The sequence below is a fragment of the Eptatretus burgeri genome, chromosome 1, assembly GCF_056783735.1.
Source record: "Eptatretus burgeri isolate ZD-2024b chromosome 1, Ebu_testis_v1, whole genome shotgun sequence".
Classification (NCBI taxonomy): domain Eukaryota; kingdom Metazoa; phylum Chordata; class Myxini; order Myxiniformes; family Myxinidae; genus Eptatretus; species Eptatretus burgeri.
Genome location: NC_140961.1, coordinates 49,768,851 through 49,786,071, shown reverse-complemented (window position 1 = coordinate 49,786,071; position 17,221 = coordinate 49,768,851). Strand labels below are relative to the sequence as shown.

Sequence of the window (17,221 nt, the reverse complement as noted above, 5' to 3'; positions counted from 1 at the left end):
AAAATTCATAATGTGGTTATTTGTATGAGAGATGAATTAACAAATGTGCCTAAACATACAAAGAATATTATGGACTTCGAAGATAATAATGGGAATGGTTCTCATTGGGTTTGTATTTTTAATAGTCAAGACAAATATTATTTTTATAGTTTTGGTCTTCCACCACCTGTTGAAGTCATAAAATTCTTACAGAATGGTGTTAATCAAACATTTCAAGTCCAATAATTAAATTCCAAGTGTTGTGGTCAATTATGTCTATATGTGTTATTTCAACTCAACAAAAATAAAAAATTTTTATGACTATTTTTATTCTAATATAAATGACTTATGTTGGTAAAGATGGTTCTATCTTTGGTGTATCCCAAGAACTGGATATTGATTTATCAAATTATTACACAAAGGCACAGGCTGAACAACAGAAATATAGTAGAACAAAAAATATTAACATGAAAAATGCTTATAAATTAATAAATTATCCAAGCCCGACTGACGCGAATGACTTGGTGAGATTAAGTGATTTATCACAATATACATCCTGAAATAAAATGGCCGTGTATTCCAAAGATACAGAAGTGTTGATTTTATCTCCAGGTCATACAGAATTCACAGTTCCAATTAAAACATTTTTTTTTATAAAGAAGGGCGTATCGTTTGTATGAGAATCGAACAATGGGGGTATGATATGAATGATTTATGGTATAATTGGTCATTTAAAATTGACCTAGAAGACCTGGAACAATTAAATCAGTCTCGTAAGGAAGAATATTATCCACTTGGTATCGAGAATGAGTTTTGTGGAGCCACGATTAGTAAACAACAAATAAAAGAATTTAATAAGGGTAAATATAATAATGGTTTTGCCCGAGTTTATATCATGAAAACAGAAAAAACAGGATTATAGATAATAAGTAAGGAAATACAAAATGATTTGACTATGGGAAGATGGGGAGGTGTTTCGTGTCATAATATTATTCTGTCATATATTTCTCATACATAAATGACAGCAAGAAGGCTTCAAGAAAATTATCATTTCTGTGTCCAAGCATACCTTCAAGAAAAGGGTATTCGGTATTTTAATAAATATGTTCTACAACATAAGAATGATGCATTTTCAATAAAAGATTGGCTTTATACTGATGTTGTTAAACCGACAACTTGAGATTTAATTAAAATGTTAAATAATGAAAAAAATTATAAAGTTAAGAAAACGTAAGGCTCTGAGAAATTCAGAAGAAATTTTATTGGCTTCCTGTTGTAAAAAAATTATTTTGGATAGAGGAATAACAAGAAATCCTGATGAATATATGTATGATATTCTTTGGGGTGGAAGTGATTCAAGGATAGTAAGGGACGAGGAAGGAGTTGAAGAAACTGAGACAGAAGAAGAGAGAGAAGAGGAAGAAAAGGAGAAGATAGAGGGAGGAAAGGGAGAAGAGAGAGGAGCGAGAGAAGAGAGAGAAGGAGGAAAGAGAAAAGAGAGAGAGGAGGAGGAGAGGGAGGAAAAAGAGAATAAATAAATATGAAAATATGGAAACCAGTGAGATTAAAAAAAGATTGGGTGTATTTCAGAAAATAAATGTCTCAACGTACTGAGGAGGAAAACAAAGAATTGACAAGTCTATTAGAAATATTTTCGACAAGACTATTGACATCGTTTTCAAGGGAAAGATATTGACGTTAATTAAAGTTTTTCATTATTTTCTTAAATAAATGGAGGAGAGGCTCTAATGATGTCATTAAGACTGAAGAACAATTAGCTGATGAATTACATAAACCAATATTTACAAAGTTTCATAGAAGGAAGGTTTATTCCAAGTAAGTTGATTATATCTGGTCTGCTGATTTGATTGAACTCAATAATGATGAGGAGTACAAATATGCTTTAACCGTTATTGATTTGAGGAGTAGATATGTGTGGGTTGTCCCTTTAAAAAACAAAACAGGTAATACTCTTATGTTTGCCTTTCAACAGATATTTAATAGAAGTAAGAGAAAACCTAAAAAATTGTGGACTGATGAGGGGAGAGTTTTATAACAAGACGTTAATGAATTTTCTAAAAAATAACAGCATTACATTATACAGTACCTTGAATGAAGGAAAAGCCGTTGTTATTGAGCGCTTTAATCGCACTTTAAAAGAGAGACTATATCAAAAATTCACACAACTCGGTTCTCAACAATGGTCATCTTTTATTCAGGATATTGTAGAAAAGTATAATGACACGATTCACACGTCAACGAATACGAAACCATCAGAAACATTTACAAAATTAAAATATGAAAAAGAGATTAATATCAGAAAACCTAAGTTCAAAGTTAATGATATCGTAAGAATATATAGGTGGAAATCTCATTTTGAAATAGGTTATACAAAGCGATGGACAAATGAAGTTTTTAAATTGTTGATGTAATAGATGCAGTTCCTTGGACTTATAAGGTATATGATTTAGAAGGGGAAGAGATTTTAGGTTCATTTTATTCACAGGAATTACAAAAGACAAAAATAAGCAGATAATACTCATGGGAGCAATAGGTTGGCGCTTCACTCCCCTCTACTATACACCTTTATGGTGGTGTATAACACCATATGGTGGTGGTCCGAGGTGTATAACAGGTGGCATCTGCCGAGGGTTAAATTCAAAAATATATATGATGTGTGTCAAGGGGGACGTTCTTAGATCTGTGAACCCCAAACACAGAATCCTCAACTGAATAGTCAGTCAAGGCTTAGCTTTTGTTTGTTGGTGTGTGCAATGGGGGATGTTCTTAGATCTGTGAACCCCAAACACAGAATCCTCAACTGAATAGTCAGTCAAGGCTTAACGTGTGTGTGTGTGTGTGTGTGTGTGTGTGTGTGTGTGTGTGTGTGTGTGTGTGTGTGTGTGTGTGTGTGTGTGTGTGTGTGTGTGTGTGTGTGTGTGTGTGTGTGTGTGTGTGTGTGTGTGTGTGTGTGTGTGTGTGAGAGAGATAATATAACAGGGGGCATAATCAACCCCATCCCTAACCCACCCTTACCCTCGCATTCAAAATCTCAACCCCAACCCAAACCCACCCTTACCCTCACATTCAAAATCTCAACCCCAACCCTCACCCACCCTAACCCCCACATTCAAAATCTCAATCCCAACCCTCACCCACCCTTAGCCTCACATTCAAAATCTCAACCCCAATGCAAACCTGTCCTAACCCTCACATTCAAAATCTCAACCCCAACCCAACCCTCGCCCAACACAATATCTTTTTTTAAATACGTATTTCAACAATATATATTTTTATGTTTTTTTCTCTTCTTCCAATTGTCTTTTCAGGCTTTCATGTTTGAAGTCGAAAGGGGGAGTAAGAGATATATATATATATATATATATATATATATATATATATATATATATATATATATATATATATATATATATATATATATATATATATATATATATATATATATATATATATATATATATATATGACCGGGCGTAGTGGCGTGCGCCTGTAATCCGGCTACTCGGAGGCTTGGGTTGGAGGATCGCTTGAAGACGGGAGCTCTGCACTGGGCCGCGCTATGAGAGGGTGCAGGGCAGCCCGGAATCATGGTGAAACCAAATCCTTATCCCTGTGTCGTCAGAGGCGACCAAGGTTGCGTCAGGAAGGGCATCCGGCGTAAAACCTATGCCAAATCAGTATGCGGATCATAACGGATGATCCGCTGTGGCGACCCCTAACGGGAGCAGCCGAAAGACGAACAACAACATATATATATATATATATATATATATATATATATATATATATATATATATATATATATATATATATATATATATATATATATATATATTTTCTTCTTGCAATTCTGTCTTTTAAGACTTTCATGTTTGATGAAGTAGAAAGGGGGAGTAAGAACTTTCCTGCACTTTCTTCCCAGAACTTTCTTGATATTGCTCTCATCAAGCACCATCCAACAAAGAACCACATCGATCGGTTGAGATCCCCAAGAGGACTCTTGGGAGAAACCACATTTCAAGTCTCCAAAATAAACCCAACTTTCCAAGGTATAACCACTTTCCTGTTGAGTTTCCAAGATATGTATCGCATTGTGAGTTATCAAGCCAAAACCCACATTTCAATTCTCCAAAATAAAACCAACTTACAAAGTCTCCAATGAATAACTCATTTCCTGATTTTTTTTTTTTTCAAAATTTGTGAGTCTCCAAGGTAGGCTCCATATTTAGAACCATCTTGGCAGAACCCTTTTCCCGAGTCTCCAAGGTAGTTATTTAAACCGTCAAAGCAGAACTCATTTACTGATTTTTTTTTTTTTTCAAAATTTGTGAGGTCTCTGAGGTTGGTTTCATATTTAAAACCACCAAGGATAACTCATTTACTGATTTTTTTTTTTTCAAAATTTGTGAGTCTCCAAGTTAGGCTCCATATTTAGAACCATATTGGCAGAACCCTTTTCCCGAGTCTCCAAGGTAGTTATTTAAACAATCAAGGCAGAACTCATTTACTGATTTTGAAAAAAATTTTGAGTCTCCAAGGTTGGCTCCATATTTAGAACCATCTTGGCAGAACCCTTTTCCCGAGTCTCCAAGGTAGTTATTTAAACATTCAAGGCAGAACTCATTTACTGATTTTTAAAAAATTTGTGAATCTCTGAGGTAAAACTTATATTCTGGTTCATCAAGGTATAAGTTGTTCAGTGGGTATTGTCTTGATAACTCACAATGAGTACCATTGATGTAAAACTCTTTAAGGATTTTGCGGGTCTCCAAGGTATAACTCTTTGGTTGGGTCATCAAGGTCGAGCTCATTCTGTGGGTCTTGGTCGCTCACAAGGTCTTCAACCAAACCAACAATTTTGTCCCAAGTTGTGGCAAAAGCAGTATTTTCATTTCGTATTTCTGATACAATTTCCTGTGAGAGAAAATAATAATGTATTAATTAAGTGATTTAATTATTAAATGATTATATGCTTAAATCAAACTCTGTAAATAGGAAAATAAAATCTTACCTCAATAGATGAGGTTTGAATCCAGTTCATCAACTTGAAGGTTTAGTTCCATACAAGTAGTAGAACTCCAAGGAACTCCAAAGTCATCCCAATCAAGCTCAGCACAGCAGTCCATTCTCAGTAAAAGTAATAATATGTTTAAATTCAGTCTGGGTTTCAAGCCTTAAAAAAGAAAGACTGGTGGGTGTGGTTTCCTTTGGAAATTCTGTAAAATTCTTTGGAAAAGAGATTAACTGGAAATGATGTAAGAGTCGGTGGTCCTACAAAAGTGGGCAAGGCTTAAGAAAAGTGATCGGAGCTTAGGAAAAGTGGGAGTGGCTTTAAAAGGGGTGTGACTTATGGAAAGTGGGCGTGTCTTATGCAAAAATAATCTGAGGCTCAGGAGGTTGTCAAACAAGAGCATTAAGAAGTTTATCATTTTATCTCTGCTCAACAAAGATATTTAGACCAAGAACTGAGTTCCAAAATAATATTTGGTGATGAATGTAATAGGAAAATTAATTTATTACATGAAGTAAAACATGGACAAATATTCATTGGCTCCCTCTTTCAATGGAATGATAATATAAGAGAAATGTTGTTTTAATCAGTGTCTCAATGGGACAGAGATCTTAATTATAATCCTAATTTAGGTCAGTCCCTTAAGTTCGTCCCAATTTAACATCGGGGGGTGGGGTTGAAGGGTGGAGGAGGGGAAGGGGGCAGAGATTAAACTCCTGGTTTGAGCTTTTGAGTCTTGAGACAGAGTTTTTTCAATTCATTTGTATTATCCCAGTCTCCTATTTAGGGGTTAAATAAGAGAGTTCCCCCCCCCCCATTCATTTGCATGGGAGGGGGGAAAATGGGGAGAAAATCGGACTCCTGTTTCAAGCTTTTTAACCTTAAATCAGTTTCCCCCTTTTCCCCCATTCATTTGAATGACTGCACTAGAAACCCCATTAATCTACTACTGTCATACTCCATTGCATTTTGTTGGATTTCTTGTGATGTCACAAAGAAGAATTTGATCCCTCCTATATTCTTCTCTGCCCACTGGAACATCTCTTCAGCTGTCAGAATCTGAATCTGTCGAGTGGCCAGCAAACTTGCCCTTGCAACAAGGCGCTTCACAGTTGCTCCAATCCCATCACATTACTCCATCTTGTGGTGTATGTCATAACTAATGACTTCAAATAGAGAACTGCGGGACATGTTTTTAAAATTAAAACCCAAGCATATGTTTGGATTATCATTACAAGAATTTATTTTTGAATAAAAAATGTACTTAGAATTCTTAATGTATGAGAAGAATAATCTAAGTTGTTACATAACCTCAGTTAATGCCCCCTGCATATTCACCATTTTTGGTCAAAGTGGCATTTTCAACTTCCTTCAGATAGAAATATATGCATTTATCAGGCATTCTGATAACAGATCCTTAAATTTCATATGCCAGTTTATAAATATCTGCCGTATCACTTTGCTGGAGTGTTCAGTTTCAGATTTATAAGCTCATGAATATGAAAAAAATGAATAATTAAAAAAAACGTGCATGTAAATAAAAATTTATTTTAAAATGAAGCCATGGGCCTAAGATAAAATTATTCGGTCAGTAGACACATCTTATATGAGGCAATCTTTCGAAAAAAAAAAAATTAAGATCCTAAACTCCAAGGTCAAACCAGGGGACAAAATTGGTCCATTTTAGAGCCCTCGGAGGCAAGGGCTTATGGTAAAACTTTTATAATTCATCACCTAACTGTATTATCCCAACAAAAATGTATCTATGGAGAGATAATGACCCTATAATCACTGTGTTATGAGGAAAAAATTCTAATAGTCCATGAGCCAGGTGGCCGATTTTGAGGTTTTGGTATCAAGCGACTGAATAAACGCCGTTGTGATTTTTGGGTGGCCTAATGTCTCAAGTATTCAAAAAAGTTGAGCGGACCTTTCAGATCAGTAGCTTAATACCCCTACGGTGGCCATTTTTAAAGATGGCCGCCATATTTTTTGAAATCCATATAAGCAAGTTTAGAGTACAATTAGTCAACTTTGGTTTAAAGTAGACAGACTTGTGAGTGCTCATTTTGTTTGTTAGAACCTGCTGAATCTTATGATATGTGGATTGTTTAGTTTTCTGCGTTTCTGAGCTCGGCATTGAACTTTGTATGTGAAAATTGCGACTATTTTGTCACATTTCATCAAAATATGCAGAGAACTTCCCTCACTACATCGTTAAAACTATTGTTCTGGTGATAATTTTAATTTGGTTGAGTCAATATGGTTCTTCTGAATCTATAGAATGTGTTGTATAACCCATGTGAGGCCATTATCCCACTGAAAATGGATATATTTTGGAAATTCATTTCCGTGTATTGACTGAATTTGGGGTAGGGGGAATCGCAGTTCATAATGAAGTCCACTCCCCATGTATCAAAAGTTTACTCAGATTGGTATTTTACTTTAAAATATCCACTTTTAACAAGGTTTGCACATTTTTCTAAATTTGTTTTAACCCTTTAAGACCGAAAATATCCCGCAAATACGTTTTTTTTAATAGCCTGTGAATAAGTAATTGCACGCGTACTCAGAGTCCGAAAATGACAATAATCCCACAGGTATAAAAGTAGTCATCAGTTAGTTACAAGAAGAACCATGGATTTCCTATTGTCTGTTTTGAAAATTCAGAGTTCTTTCTGGGACCCCCTGTACTTCTTAATTCACCATGCTGCCACCATGTGGAAACACAGCAAAACAAATTGTTTGACATAACTGTACATTTCCTTCACTGGGATAAGGGAAAAGATTCTCATTGATTTTCATTTATCTATCTGTAATGTTCATTACATGATCCCAAAGTTTTTCACAAGTTAGTATCATCTTTTACTCATCAACCCCCCCATCCATTACCATATAGAGGCCTAGAGAAGTGCACACTCACAATGTAGCAGTGGTCCTATAGAAGTACACAACATGATATACATACATACATACAAACATGGTGCTGCTCTTGTAGATGCAAATGCTTAGAGCCTGGGGTAAGGGGGAGCGCAGTCCCATCACTCACTTGCCTATGATCCCATTCTTCATTAAAAACTGCAAGGGGAAAATCCCTTTTTCAGATGTTTGCAATTTGGGGTTTTCAATCCAGCTGGTGTACCATTTTCGAAGTTAAAAAGGAAGCGATTTACCAACTACTGTGGAACACATTGTGGCCTATAATTCAGTTGATGTTCTATCTTTTCAGGTCCCATTTTGAAAATTTCAAAGAGAAGACAGAGCCATATGTCATGACCGATTCTGAGGAAGACTGCAGGAAAAAAAGCACCCAAGAGTTGAAAAAGCCAAATGTGCAATATGTGAGGAAGAATGTTTTGTGGATGAACTTGTTAAACTCAAAGACATTGCGTCTTGGCAAAGACTCTATGAAATTGCTAAGATAAGACATATTGAACCTATTTTGAGGATTGCTGATGCCAATCCTCCATCCGCACCGGATATCCGTTATCATAAGAAATGCAGACCTAAAGCAAAGACTAACGCATGTTAAAAATCTGAGAAAAATTCAGGGTGATCTTGGTAACTTGAGTAGTGAGCCGAGTTCTGTTCAGCGGAGGTCTTCATGCCAGTCCACAGATGCTGCGGACAAATCACGTGTCTATCCAGAAGTATGCATCTTCTGCGAGAAAAAGACAAAGTACATTCAAGGTTCCCACACAAGGGAACCGCTCATTCAGTCCTCAGAACTAAGGGCTGATGAAACGGTACGTGATGCTGCTATTAGGAGATGTGATGAGAGAATCATTGCCCTCACATCCCGTGACATTGTTGCTGCTGAAGGGCACTACCATGCCACCTGCTATAGGCGTTACACAGTCAACTCAAAACGAGACCAATCAACGGCACCAAAGACCGCATCGCAGTCTGCAGCGGGCGACGATGGCTATGCCAACGCTGCGGGAGTCGCACTGGAGAAGTTATATTCGTATGTGCGTTGTAACATATTGTTCAATCCTCGCCTGGTTTCCCTGGTAGAAATCACAGCAAAATTGGAATTGTTTTTCATTGAACAGGGTGTTGAAATTAGAGTGTCCACAAAAAGAATTTACGCAGAAATCTTGAGGCTGAATTCGGTGACACCTTGCACTTTTTTGAAACAGATCACAGAGTGTTTCTTAGACCACATAACCTTAAAACCGATGACATTGCATCTGAAGTTATCCGTTTAGAAAAGTGAATTCAGCTGTACAACCAAGGACAAGACTGTGTCCAGTTGATTGAAAATGTTGCAATCATACTCAGGGATAGCATCAAGGGAAGCATACAAGAACAAATGTGGCCTCCGCACCCCGAAGAACTGGGCAAATCATACATTGAATTGCCAGAGTGTCCAATGACATTTTTGAAGGTGCTCCTGGGGGGTACACAGCGCGACGCATCTGACCGAATCTCTCGGCTGTCATGGTCATTTGCGCAAGATATCCTGAATGCTGTGACAAATGCGCAGGTTGTCACACCTAAGCATGTCCTGTTAGCTTATGTTGTGAAAACATTGACACGTAATGTGGAAGTCATCAGGACCCTCAATAGGCTTGGTCACTGTTGTTCCTATACCCGACTCGAAGAAATTGATACAGCATTATGCGTTGAGAAAGTTAGTCGAGGTGATGGTGGCATTCCCAAAGAAATTCATCCTGGTGTCCCAACTGTTTTAGCCTTTGACAACATTGACAGGAGGGAAGAGACACTGAGCGGAGAAGGAACAACACATCGTGTTAACGGTATTGTGATGCAGCCTGTGTCTTTAACCTGTGCTCCGCAGAGGCAAGATGAGCCAATCGTTTTTAAGCAGGTGAAAAGAAGAACAATTGAGACAGTTGGTGATTGTCTGCCATTGTATGTAGCAGGCCAGAGAATGGTTCCACCCCCACTAAACACCCCAACTTTGTCAATGCCATTCATAGATGCATCCACAAGTGCTCACCAGCGAAATTACATTTGGCTTCTTGTGCGGATGCATGATATTCACAACCAGATCATACCATCATGGACTGGATTCAATATCCAGACAAGGGACAATGTTTCAGTATCCAAGGACACCGTTGGTTACCTGCCAACAATCAATGCCCCACCTTCAGATCTTTCAACTGTGCAAGAGATTCTATGCAAATCAGTGTCCATTTGCCAGTCATTAGAACTTGACAAAATATGTGTGGTAATGGACAAAGCTTTGTATGCCAAAGCTACAGAGATAGCTTGGAAACACCAGTTGAAATTCGAACGTATTGTCTTGATGATGGGAAATTTTCATGTCTTCTGCAATTTACTGAGCATAATTGGAAAGCTGTTTGGATCTGCTGGACTGCGTGATCTAGTGGTTGAATCGGGGAGAATAGCAGAAGGGTCAATTGAGAAAGTCTTATTGGGTCAGCAATACAACCGAGCTGTGCGTCTTCATAAAATCGTTTATGAAGGGATGATGCGACAGGTTTGGTCTGGGTTTTTAGAGTGGTTGGACAACACCAACCATGATGATCTGCACACGCTTGATGAAATCTTTCGATGTGTGGCTGATCCCCACGAAAATATGTGCTCTGTTACACTTGAATCACTTGAGCAAGACATGTCTTGCCAAAGGATACTTCATCTTTTGGAGGTATACTTGGGTGTTCTGCGTAATGATAGAGGTCCTGTTTCCGCATTCTGGATGACGTACATTGATCTAGTGGAGATATTACTTGGTCTGATCAGAGCCGATCGTGAAGGCGATTGGTATCTTCACCGAGCATGTATTTGGAAGATGATTCCATGGTGTTTTGCAATGGACAAAACCAATTACTCGCGCTATCTTTCAGTTCACTATGATCAGATGATGATGCTCAATTCTGTTTGCCCTGATCTTCACCAACATTTTCTCAATGGGGGTTTTCTGTTCAGCGCAGCAGTAGAAACCCATTCGGGAAAATTGCTGAAGACCAAACCCTTGAGGAAACTGTAAATAAGGACACACAAACTTCAGGTGGAACCAGAGGGTTTAGCATGAAGCATGGGACCGTGTCTCGGTACTACCTCACTGCAGAGCATAGGGCAGAAGCCTTACGTCAACTCAGGGAACTAATTTTCATCCAAAGTTTCTCAGGACATCAGGATCTGCAAAGATCTCACATCAGTAAAGATGAAGTGGACGTAAAGGCTGTGCAGCAAATGCTAGAGAGTAACTGGATGAATCCATTTGACGAGGGATATTCCGATCTGGTGAGCATTTCTACTGGGCTCATCGCTCCACCCGATGTCTGCAAGGACTTGCTCAGTGCACAGGAGAAGGGGGAGGAGGCGTTTCTGCAGTTTACTTTGAAATTGGAAAGTGGAGAAGGTTTCTATGAACCTATAAAGAGACTGAAGCTGAAAACATTTGCTGACCTTCAGAAAGTAACAACTGTGAAAACACGAGACAAAGAGGTAGTCCTGAAAGCAAACAACCGGCTCTTTGGTAAAATGGTCCTTATTTCTGAAAACAGAAAGCTGGATATGAGAGACGTTCTTTCGTATCCTCTAGGACAAAAACCATGGTCATTGGCTCATGGGGATGGCACATTAAAAAAGACCGATAAAGCCAGGCTTGGGAATCATATTGAGAAAGAGGCAGCGAAGGTTGACCCACCATCAGATCGAACGGCCACGATAATTGATGGCATGGATTTAGTTCAGAAAATGAATGGTCCGATTCATTAATTAAATGGGCATGATGAAGCGACATGCCACATGATTGCATTGATACGGACCGGCTGTGAGAGAGAGGCCGAGGACACGGCTGAGACGCCGAGATAGGGTTAAAATAGATAAACATTGTAAGTTACCTGTTTGTAAGAGTTACTTTTTGTTCATTGAACTCACTGGAAGTTTGTTGGCAGTGAGGTTGTTATATTATATTGTGTGGAGGTTTTACGGATTTGTAAATGCAATGATTTGCACGAAACGTTTTGTAGAGTGCAGGAGATGATTAACCAGCTGGGAGCATGGTTGGTGATTTGCATTGAGATGCATGTGTTCCTGAGAGTAAAAAAAATGAAACTTGTGCGAGTCCAATATTCACTGCAATGAAACGTGTTCTGTTGGGATTTTGACGATATTTTAACTCGTGCTGAGTTGAGCTGTGGGTCTGTTTGAAATGGCATGTTATACATTCTTGGCGTTGTATTTCCACGCGAAGGTCGCAAACTACACTGTGTGAGACCCCCCTCCACTCGATCTGTGGGGGGTGGCCTATCGTTACACTGAGTCTTTGTTCGAGCCTTTGCTTTAGGTGTGAAATTCGATTCATATGCAGATTCAAGAGGATGAGATAGAAATGTGATTGGTATTTGTCACGTGATCACACGTGAGTCTATGAGATGCAATGCTGTTTAGTGTATGTGTTGAAGCCATGACAGAGTAATGCAAACTGTGGGTTTTGCCTGTCAGAGTTTTTTTCCTTTTTATTCCCACTGGATGTGGAGAGAACTTCCTGTTCCTTGTTCCTTGGTGTTTGTGGTGCACCCTCTCGACTGAATCTGTTTAAAGTGAAGTCCATTTAGGAAAAAGTGTTGAAGTTTTATTTTACAACCATCGGGATTTTAAATAAATTGTGAAATAACAATTGTGAATGTGGATATACTGTATGTGATTTAAATGTAGAAACGTGATTTGGAATGATTTTAATGATTTGATGATGTTTAGCACGTGGGGCAATTCACAGATAAGTGATGATTCCCTCGGATGGACGTTGAAATATTGTTTTATTCGTCTGCGAATGTTGAGGTTACCTGAACTTGTGCTGGGAAGGCAATGGCAAGCAACCCAGTGTAACCCTTTGATCGATTCAGTCAAGGTAAATTCATGATTTAATTGGATAGATGCTGAAGATTTAATTTTTCATTTATGGATTTTAAAAGGAAATATTTTATTGTTTTGACCAAAAGTTGTTTAAGAGAGTTTGGATGTTTATTACTCTGAAGTTTAAGATGCTTTTCCAAGACTGGGATAAAGATTGTGGGGGGTAGCTACATGTGTAGATAGTGTTTGAGCTGCAATATAAATGATATTCGCCTCATAACAGATTTGACAAGTGATTTAACAATTTTTGAACAACTGTTTAAAATGATTTATTTGTTTTGATAAAAGAAAATGGATTCGTAATTGAGAAGGTCGGAGGAAGTGAGAGATGGTTTGTGTATGTGAGTTGGAAAAATGGCAGCATGTTTGGTGTTTTGGTGAGAGAGAAGTGGACAGATGGAGAAATGTCAGAGATTTAAAATGTCGATGGAAATAGCAAATGAGATGGATGTTTTGAGTATACGTACAACTGGGATTTCTGTATATTTTAGCATGTTGTTTTGGGAAATAACAAGGAAAGGGATTAAAATATTGATATGACATATAATGCAAGTTAAATGCTTCTATAAGAACCTTTGTTAGTCTTATTGAAATACATGTGCCCATGACGTTTATTGATTGGTGTTTAATTGATGCTTTGTTTGTTTCGGAGTGTTGAAAGCAGTCTTTGAAGCAATGTACGATTTCATCTAAATGAAGTTTGGAAAGAAGTTCCACACAAAGATTGGACGATGGGAGAACCCAGATTTGGGTGATTGAGCATTCAACACGTGATTATGTCCCTTCCTGAGGAGATAAGAAGGAGCAATGTGGGAAAAGAAAGAAAAAACCCACTGAGGAGAAGGTTGAGCAAAGTCTTAACGTCGGCGTTGTGTGGTGCCTGCGTGGAGGAATGTTCTCAGCCACACTCTCGATTGCCGCTCTGCAAATACATCGTGAACTTGCTGTGGTCACTTCAATGTACGACAGGCCTGGAGTTCCACACTGCGCTCCTTCAACCCAGTGTCCGGCCCAAACTTGTACTTGCCCACATCTACCTTCTCCTCAGCTCAAGGAGTTCTTCGATTGTGTTTCCCGTTGGGTGCCGCTCTATCCCACACCCTGACCTGTTTATCTTCTGACTTTGGGTAGCATGTTTTCAATGTGTGACACATGCTGATGAACAGGCCATAAACTAAATGGAAACTCACTCATTTTCTGATATGAGCACTCGCTGCCATTGTTGATTGAACTTGAATAATGGAAATCTTTTCTCCTTCAGGAATGGGACATGGTAATCATGTGTAAGAAAAATTATTCAAATTTTCCTTAAAAAAAAAAAACGGGGGAGTGTGGGGGAAAAATTTATATTAATGTATTTTAAATTGCAACAAATGGAGTTTCAGAAATGTAACTTTTATGCTGCAAGTTGATTTGGCTGTCATTTCTGGCCAAAAGACTTTTGCCCTAAATGATAAGAAATGTGTTGTTCTGGAGCAGAGTGACCGAGCTGATAAATGAACCTTTGCTTAGAAAATGTACGAAGTGGCTTTTCGTCTTAAGGACACGTCTACAGTCTGGGTGAATATCCCCCAACCTCTCTCTCACGAAAGTATAAAATGCTTTGAAATCTAAAAGTTTTGAGTGCGAGCACGTGAGGAAGTATAGTTTCTCAGTGGCTTATACTCCTTGGAACTGACCAAGTACCAAGTTAGAATAAAACTCTGTGATGTAATGTAGAAGTGAATTGAATCGGGTTGGTCTAACTTAACTAAAGTAAGAATAAATGAAATAGAACCAAATAATATTGCAATCAAATGGGGATTCTTAAGTTCATTGTACAAGGGTGAGAAGTGTATGGTGTATAATTAGGAAATAAATTGTTTCACAAGGAAGGACTTGTGTGGACATCAGTTTTATCAGTGTCGATAGGGTTTTTGTAGGATTTGAAAATCAAATCGGACAAACGTTAAACTCTGTCTGAAGTCAAATAGGATTCCACAATCGGCCAGTTAGAATCGTTCAGGAGGACAACGATCACAACAAGGTGGGTTTAAAAAAATCCACATCAGGGGCAATCACACATTTGCTGAAATGTCACAGAGGATCTTGAACTATGTACTCAATGAGGGGAAGGGAAGCAGCAGAATTGATGTTGTGTTTGATAATTACAAGGATAGTTCGATTAAAAAAAATGCGGAGCGGATGATCCGAGGCTCTGCTGAAGGCATAGTCTTCAAAGAGATCCGGGCGGGCCACAGGATAAAAAATTGGAAAAGGTTATTGTCAAGTGGGGAGAGTAAGAATAATTTCATCGAATACTTGTCAAGTCGTTTGAAGGATCCATCATGCCAAAACAAACTCTGAGACAGAACTTTTCGTCACATCAGGCGAAAAATGTGTACGGATGGAAAGTGACCGGGTCGAGGAGGTTTCCGAACTTGAGTGTAGTCAGGAAGAAGCTGATACTAGGCTGATTCTGCACTGCAGACATGCTGCTTCTTCTTTTTCGAAAGTGATGGTTATATCAGAGCACACTGATGTCCTAGTACTCCTTCTTGGATTTCATCTTGAATTGGGAACAAAGGTACTGCTGAGACAAGGAAAAAAGAACAAAATTCGCATTATTGATATCAACCGCCTCGGAACAATTCTTGGAAAGGATGTGTGTAATGCTCTGATCGGACTGCATTCCTGGACGGGCTGCGATACAGTCAGTGCATTTGCAGGACAAGGAAAAGTAAAGTCGTTGAACAATATTCGGAAAGATGAAAGCTGTCGGAGAGTGTTCTCTGACATTGGTAAAGACTGGGAGCTCAGTGATGAAACATTTGCTCTTGTTCAGGCATACACATGCAAAATGTATTCATCGAATACAGAGATCAAAGAAGTCAATTCACTCAGATATGAACTGTTTAGGTCCAAACGGGGTGAAGTGACAACAGGACAATTGCCACCTTGTCGGGATGCGTTGTATCAGCACACGAGAAGGGCTAATTATCAGGCTTCCATATGGAGAAGAAGTCTGGAGAACAAGCCGGATGTTTCAAAGCCAACTGATGAACATGGTTGGACCGTCACTGAAGGGGATGTAGCAATTCAATGGCTTCCCATCCGACCTGCACCAGATGTTGTCCTGTCTTTGTTGTCTTGTGATTGCTCCCAAACGTGCAAGAAAGGCACATGTTCATGCATAGACAATGGTTTATTGTGCACACCGGCTTGCGAGTTAAAGGAGTGTGCTAATTGGAAAGAGGATGAGGATGAAGATTTCACGCAAGACGTAGATGACAGTGACGATGATGGTGATTTGAGAAGACTGTTTATTGCCACAGGCCTTCCTGAAGCATTATAACCAACTTTCTAGAATCAAGATAGATGCTAACTTCACACTAAAGTGGACTTTTTGTCAAGCTTTCAATTCCTGGGTCGTTATAAGTATTTTCAAGAATGTTTCACGAAAACTCGGCCAAAATACCTCATTTTTCGGATATATTTGTCATTATTTTTTTTACAGAAAACGACTTGCAGAAACCACTTTTATTTCACATGAGAGGAATTTGCATGTAACTTCAAGCAAAATTATCCCAAATAAAAGGTTTTAATCCATTCCAATGATTTATTGCATTTTAGTTATCTTTCCCAGTTTCGTCAGAGGGAATGGTGGCCATCTTTGAAAATGGACGCCGTAGGGGTATTAAGCGACTGAAATGAAACGTCCGCTTGACATTTTCTGACATCTGAGATGTCAAGCTACCCAAAAATCACAATGGCGTTTATTCAGTCGCTTGATACCCACTTTTCAACTGGCTAATGGACTAAGTTGTTCCATATTTTCAAGAGGGCTACTATAGTTTCACCTTATTTAGCTCGTTTTGGCCCAAAAGCAATTTTTAGCTTCCTATAGAGTGAGAAATATGCATCCCAGAGGCTATCTGATGCCATAATTGAAAAATTTGGATGCCAATTAGTAAATATTTGCAATATTAACTTTCTGGAGGAGTCCATTATAAAATTATAAGCCCCTGAAGTTGAAAAAAAATGCGTTTTCACATTTGGCATTTTTAGGGCAAAATTTCAAAGGTCTCTCGAGATCGATATTTTTTTAAACTATGAGGAATTGAAAGCTAATCTTTTGCATGGTGGGTAGAGCCATATAGATCTACATTTAAGAATTTTTCCAGCAAAATCTGAGGAGGTGACCTGGGGAGGTTTTTGAAATGTAGGTGAGTTGGCATGGAATGACCCCACTCTTTCTTCCTTGGATACACTCTCCACTACTTCATTTAACTCACTCCAGAAATCTTGTTTATACTCCATCTCACACCCCACTTGCGGGGCATATGCACTGATGACATTCATCATCACCCCTTCAAT

The 17,221-nt window shown here is 38.5% G+C and overlaps 1 protein-coding gene across 1 annotated transcript in view; it reads left to right on the top strand.

Annotated features, from left to right (window-relative positions):
• The window catches only part of LOC147034456 (uncharacterized), a 63,430-nt gene extending 46,251 nt beyond the window's left edge, over nucleotides 1-17,179 (top strand). Inside the window, exons 4-7 of the mRNA XM_085852740.1 lie at nucleotides 3,923-4,049; nucleotides 8,241-10,987; nucleotides 11,125-11,538; nucleotides 15,185-17,179. Of these exons, the coding sequence (XP_085708866.1) occupies nucleotides 9,327-10,987; nucleotides 11,125-11,538; nucleotides 15,185-16,199 (3,090 nt within the window). The 5' untranslated portion in view covers nucleotides 3,923-4,049; nucleotides 8,241-9,326 and the 3' untranslated portion in view covers nucleotides 16,200-17,179. The remainder of the gene's footprint in view (nucleotides 1-3,922; nucleotides 4,050-8,240; nucleotides 10,988-11,124; nucleotides 11,539-15,184) is intronic.
• The last annotated feature ends 42 nt before the right edge of the window (nucleotides 17,180-17,221 follow it).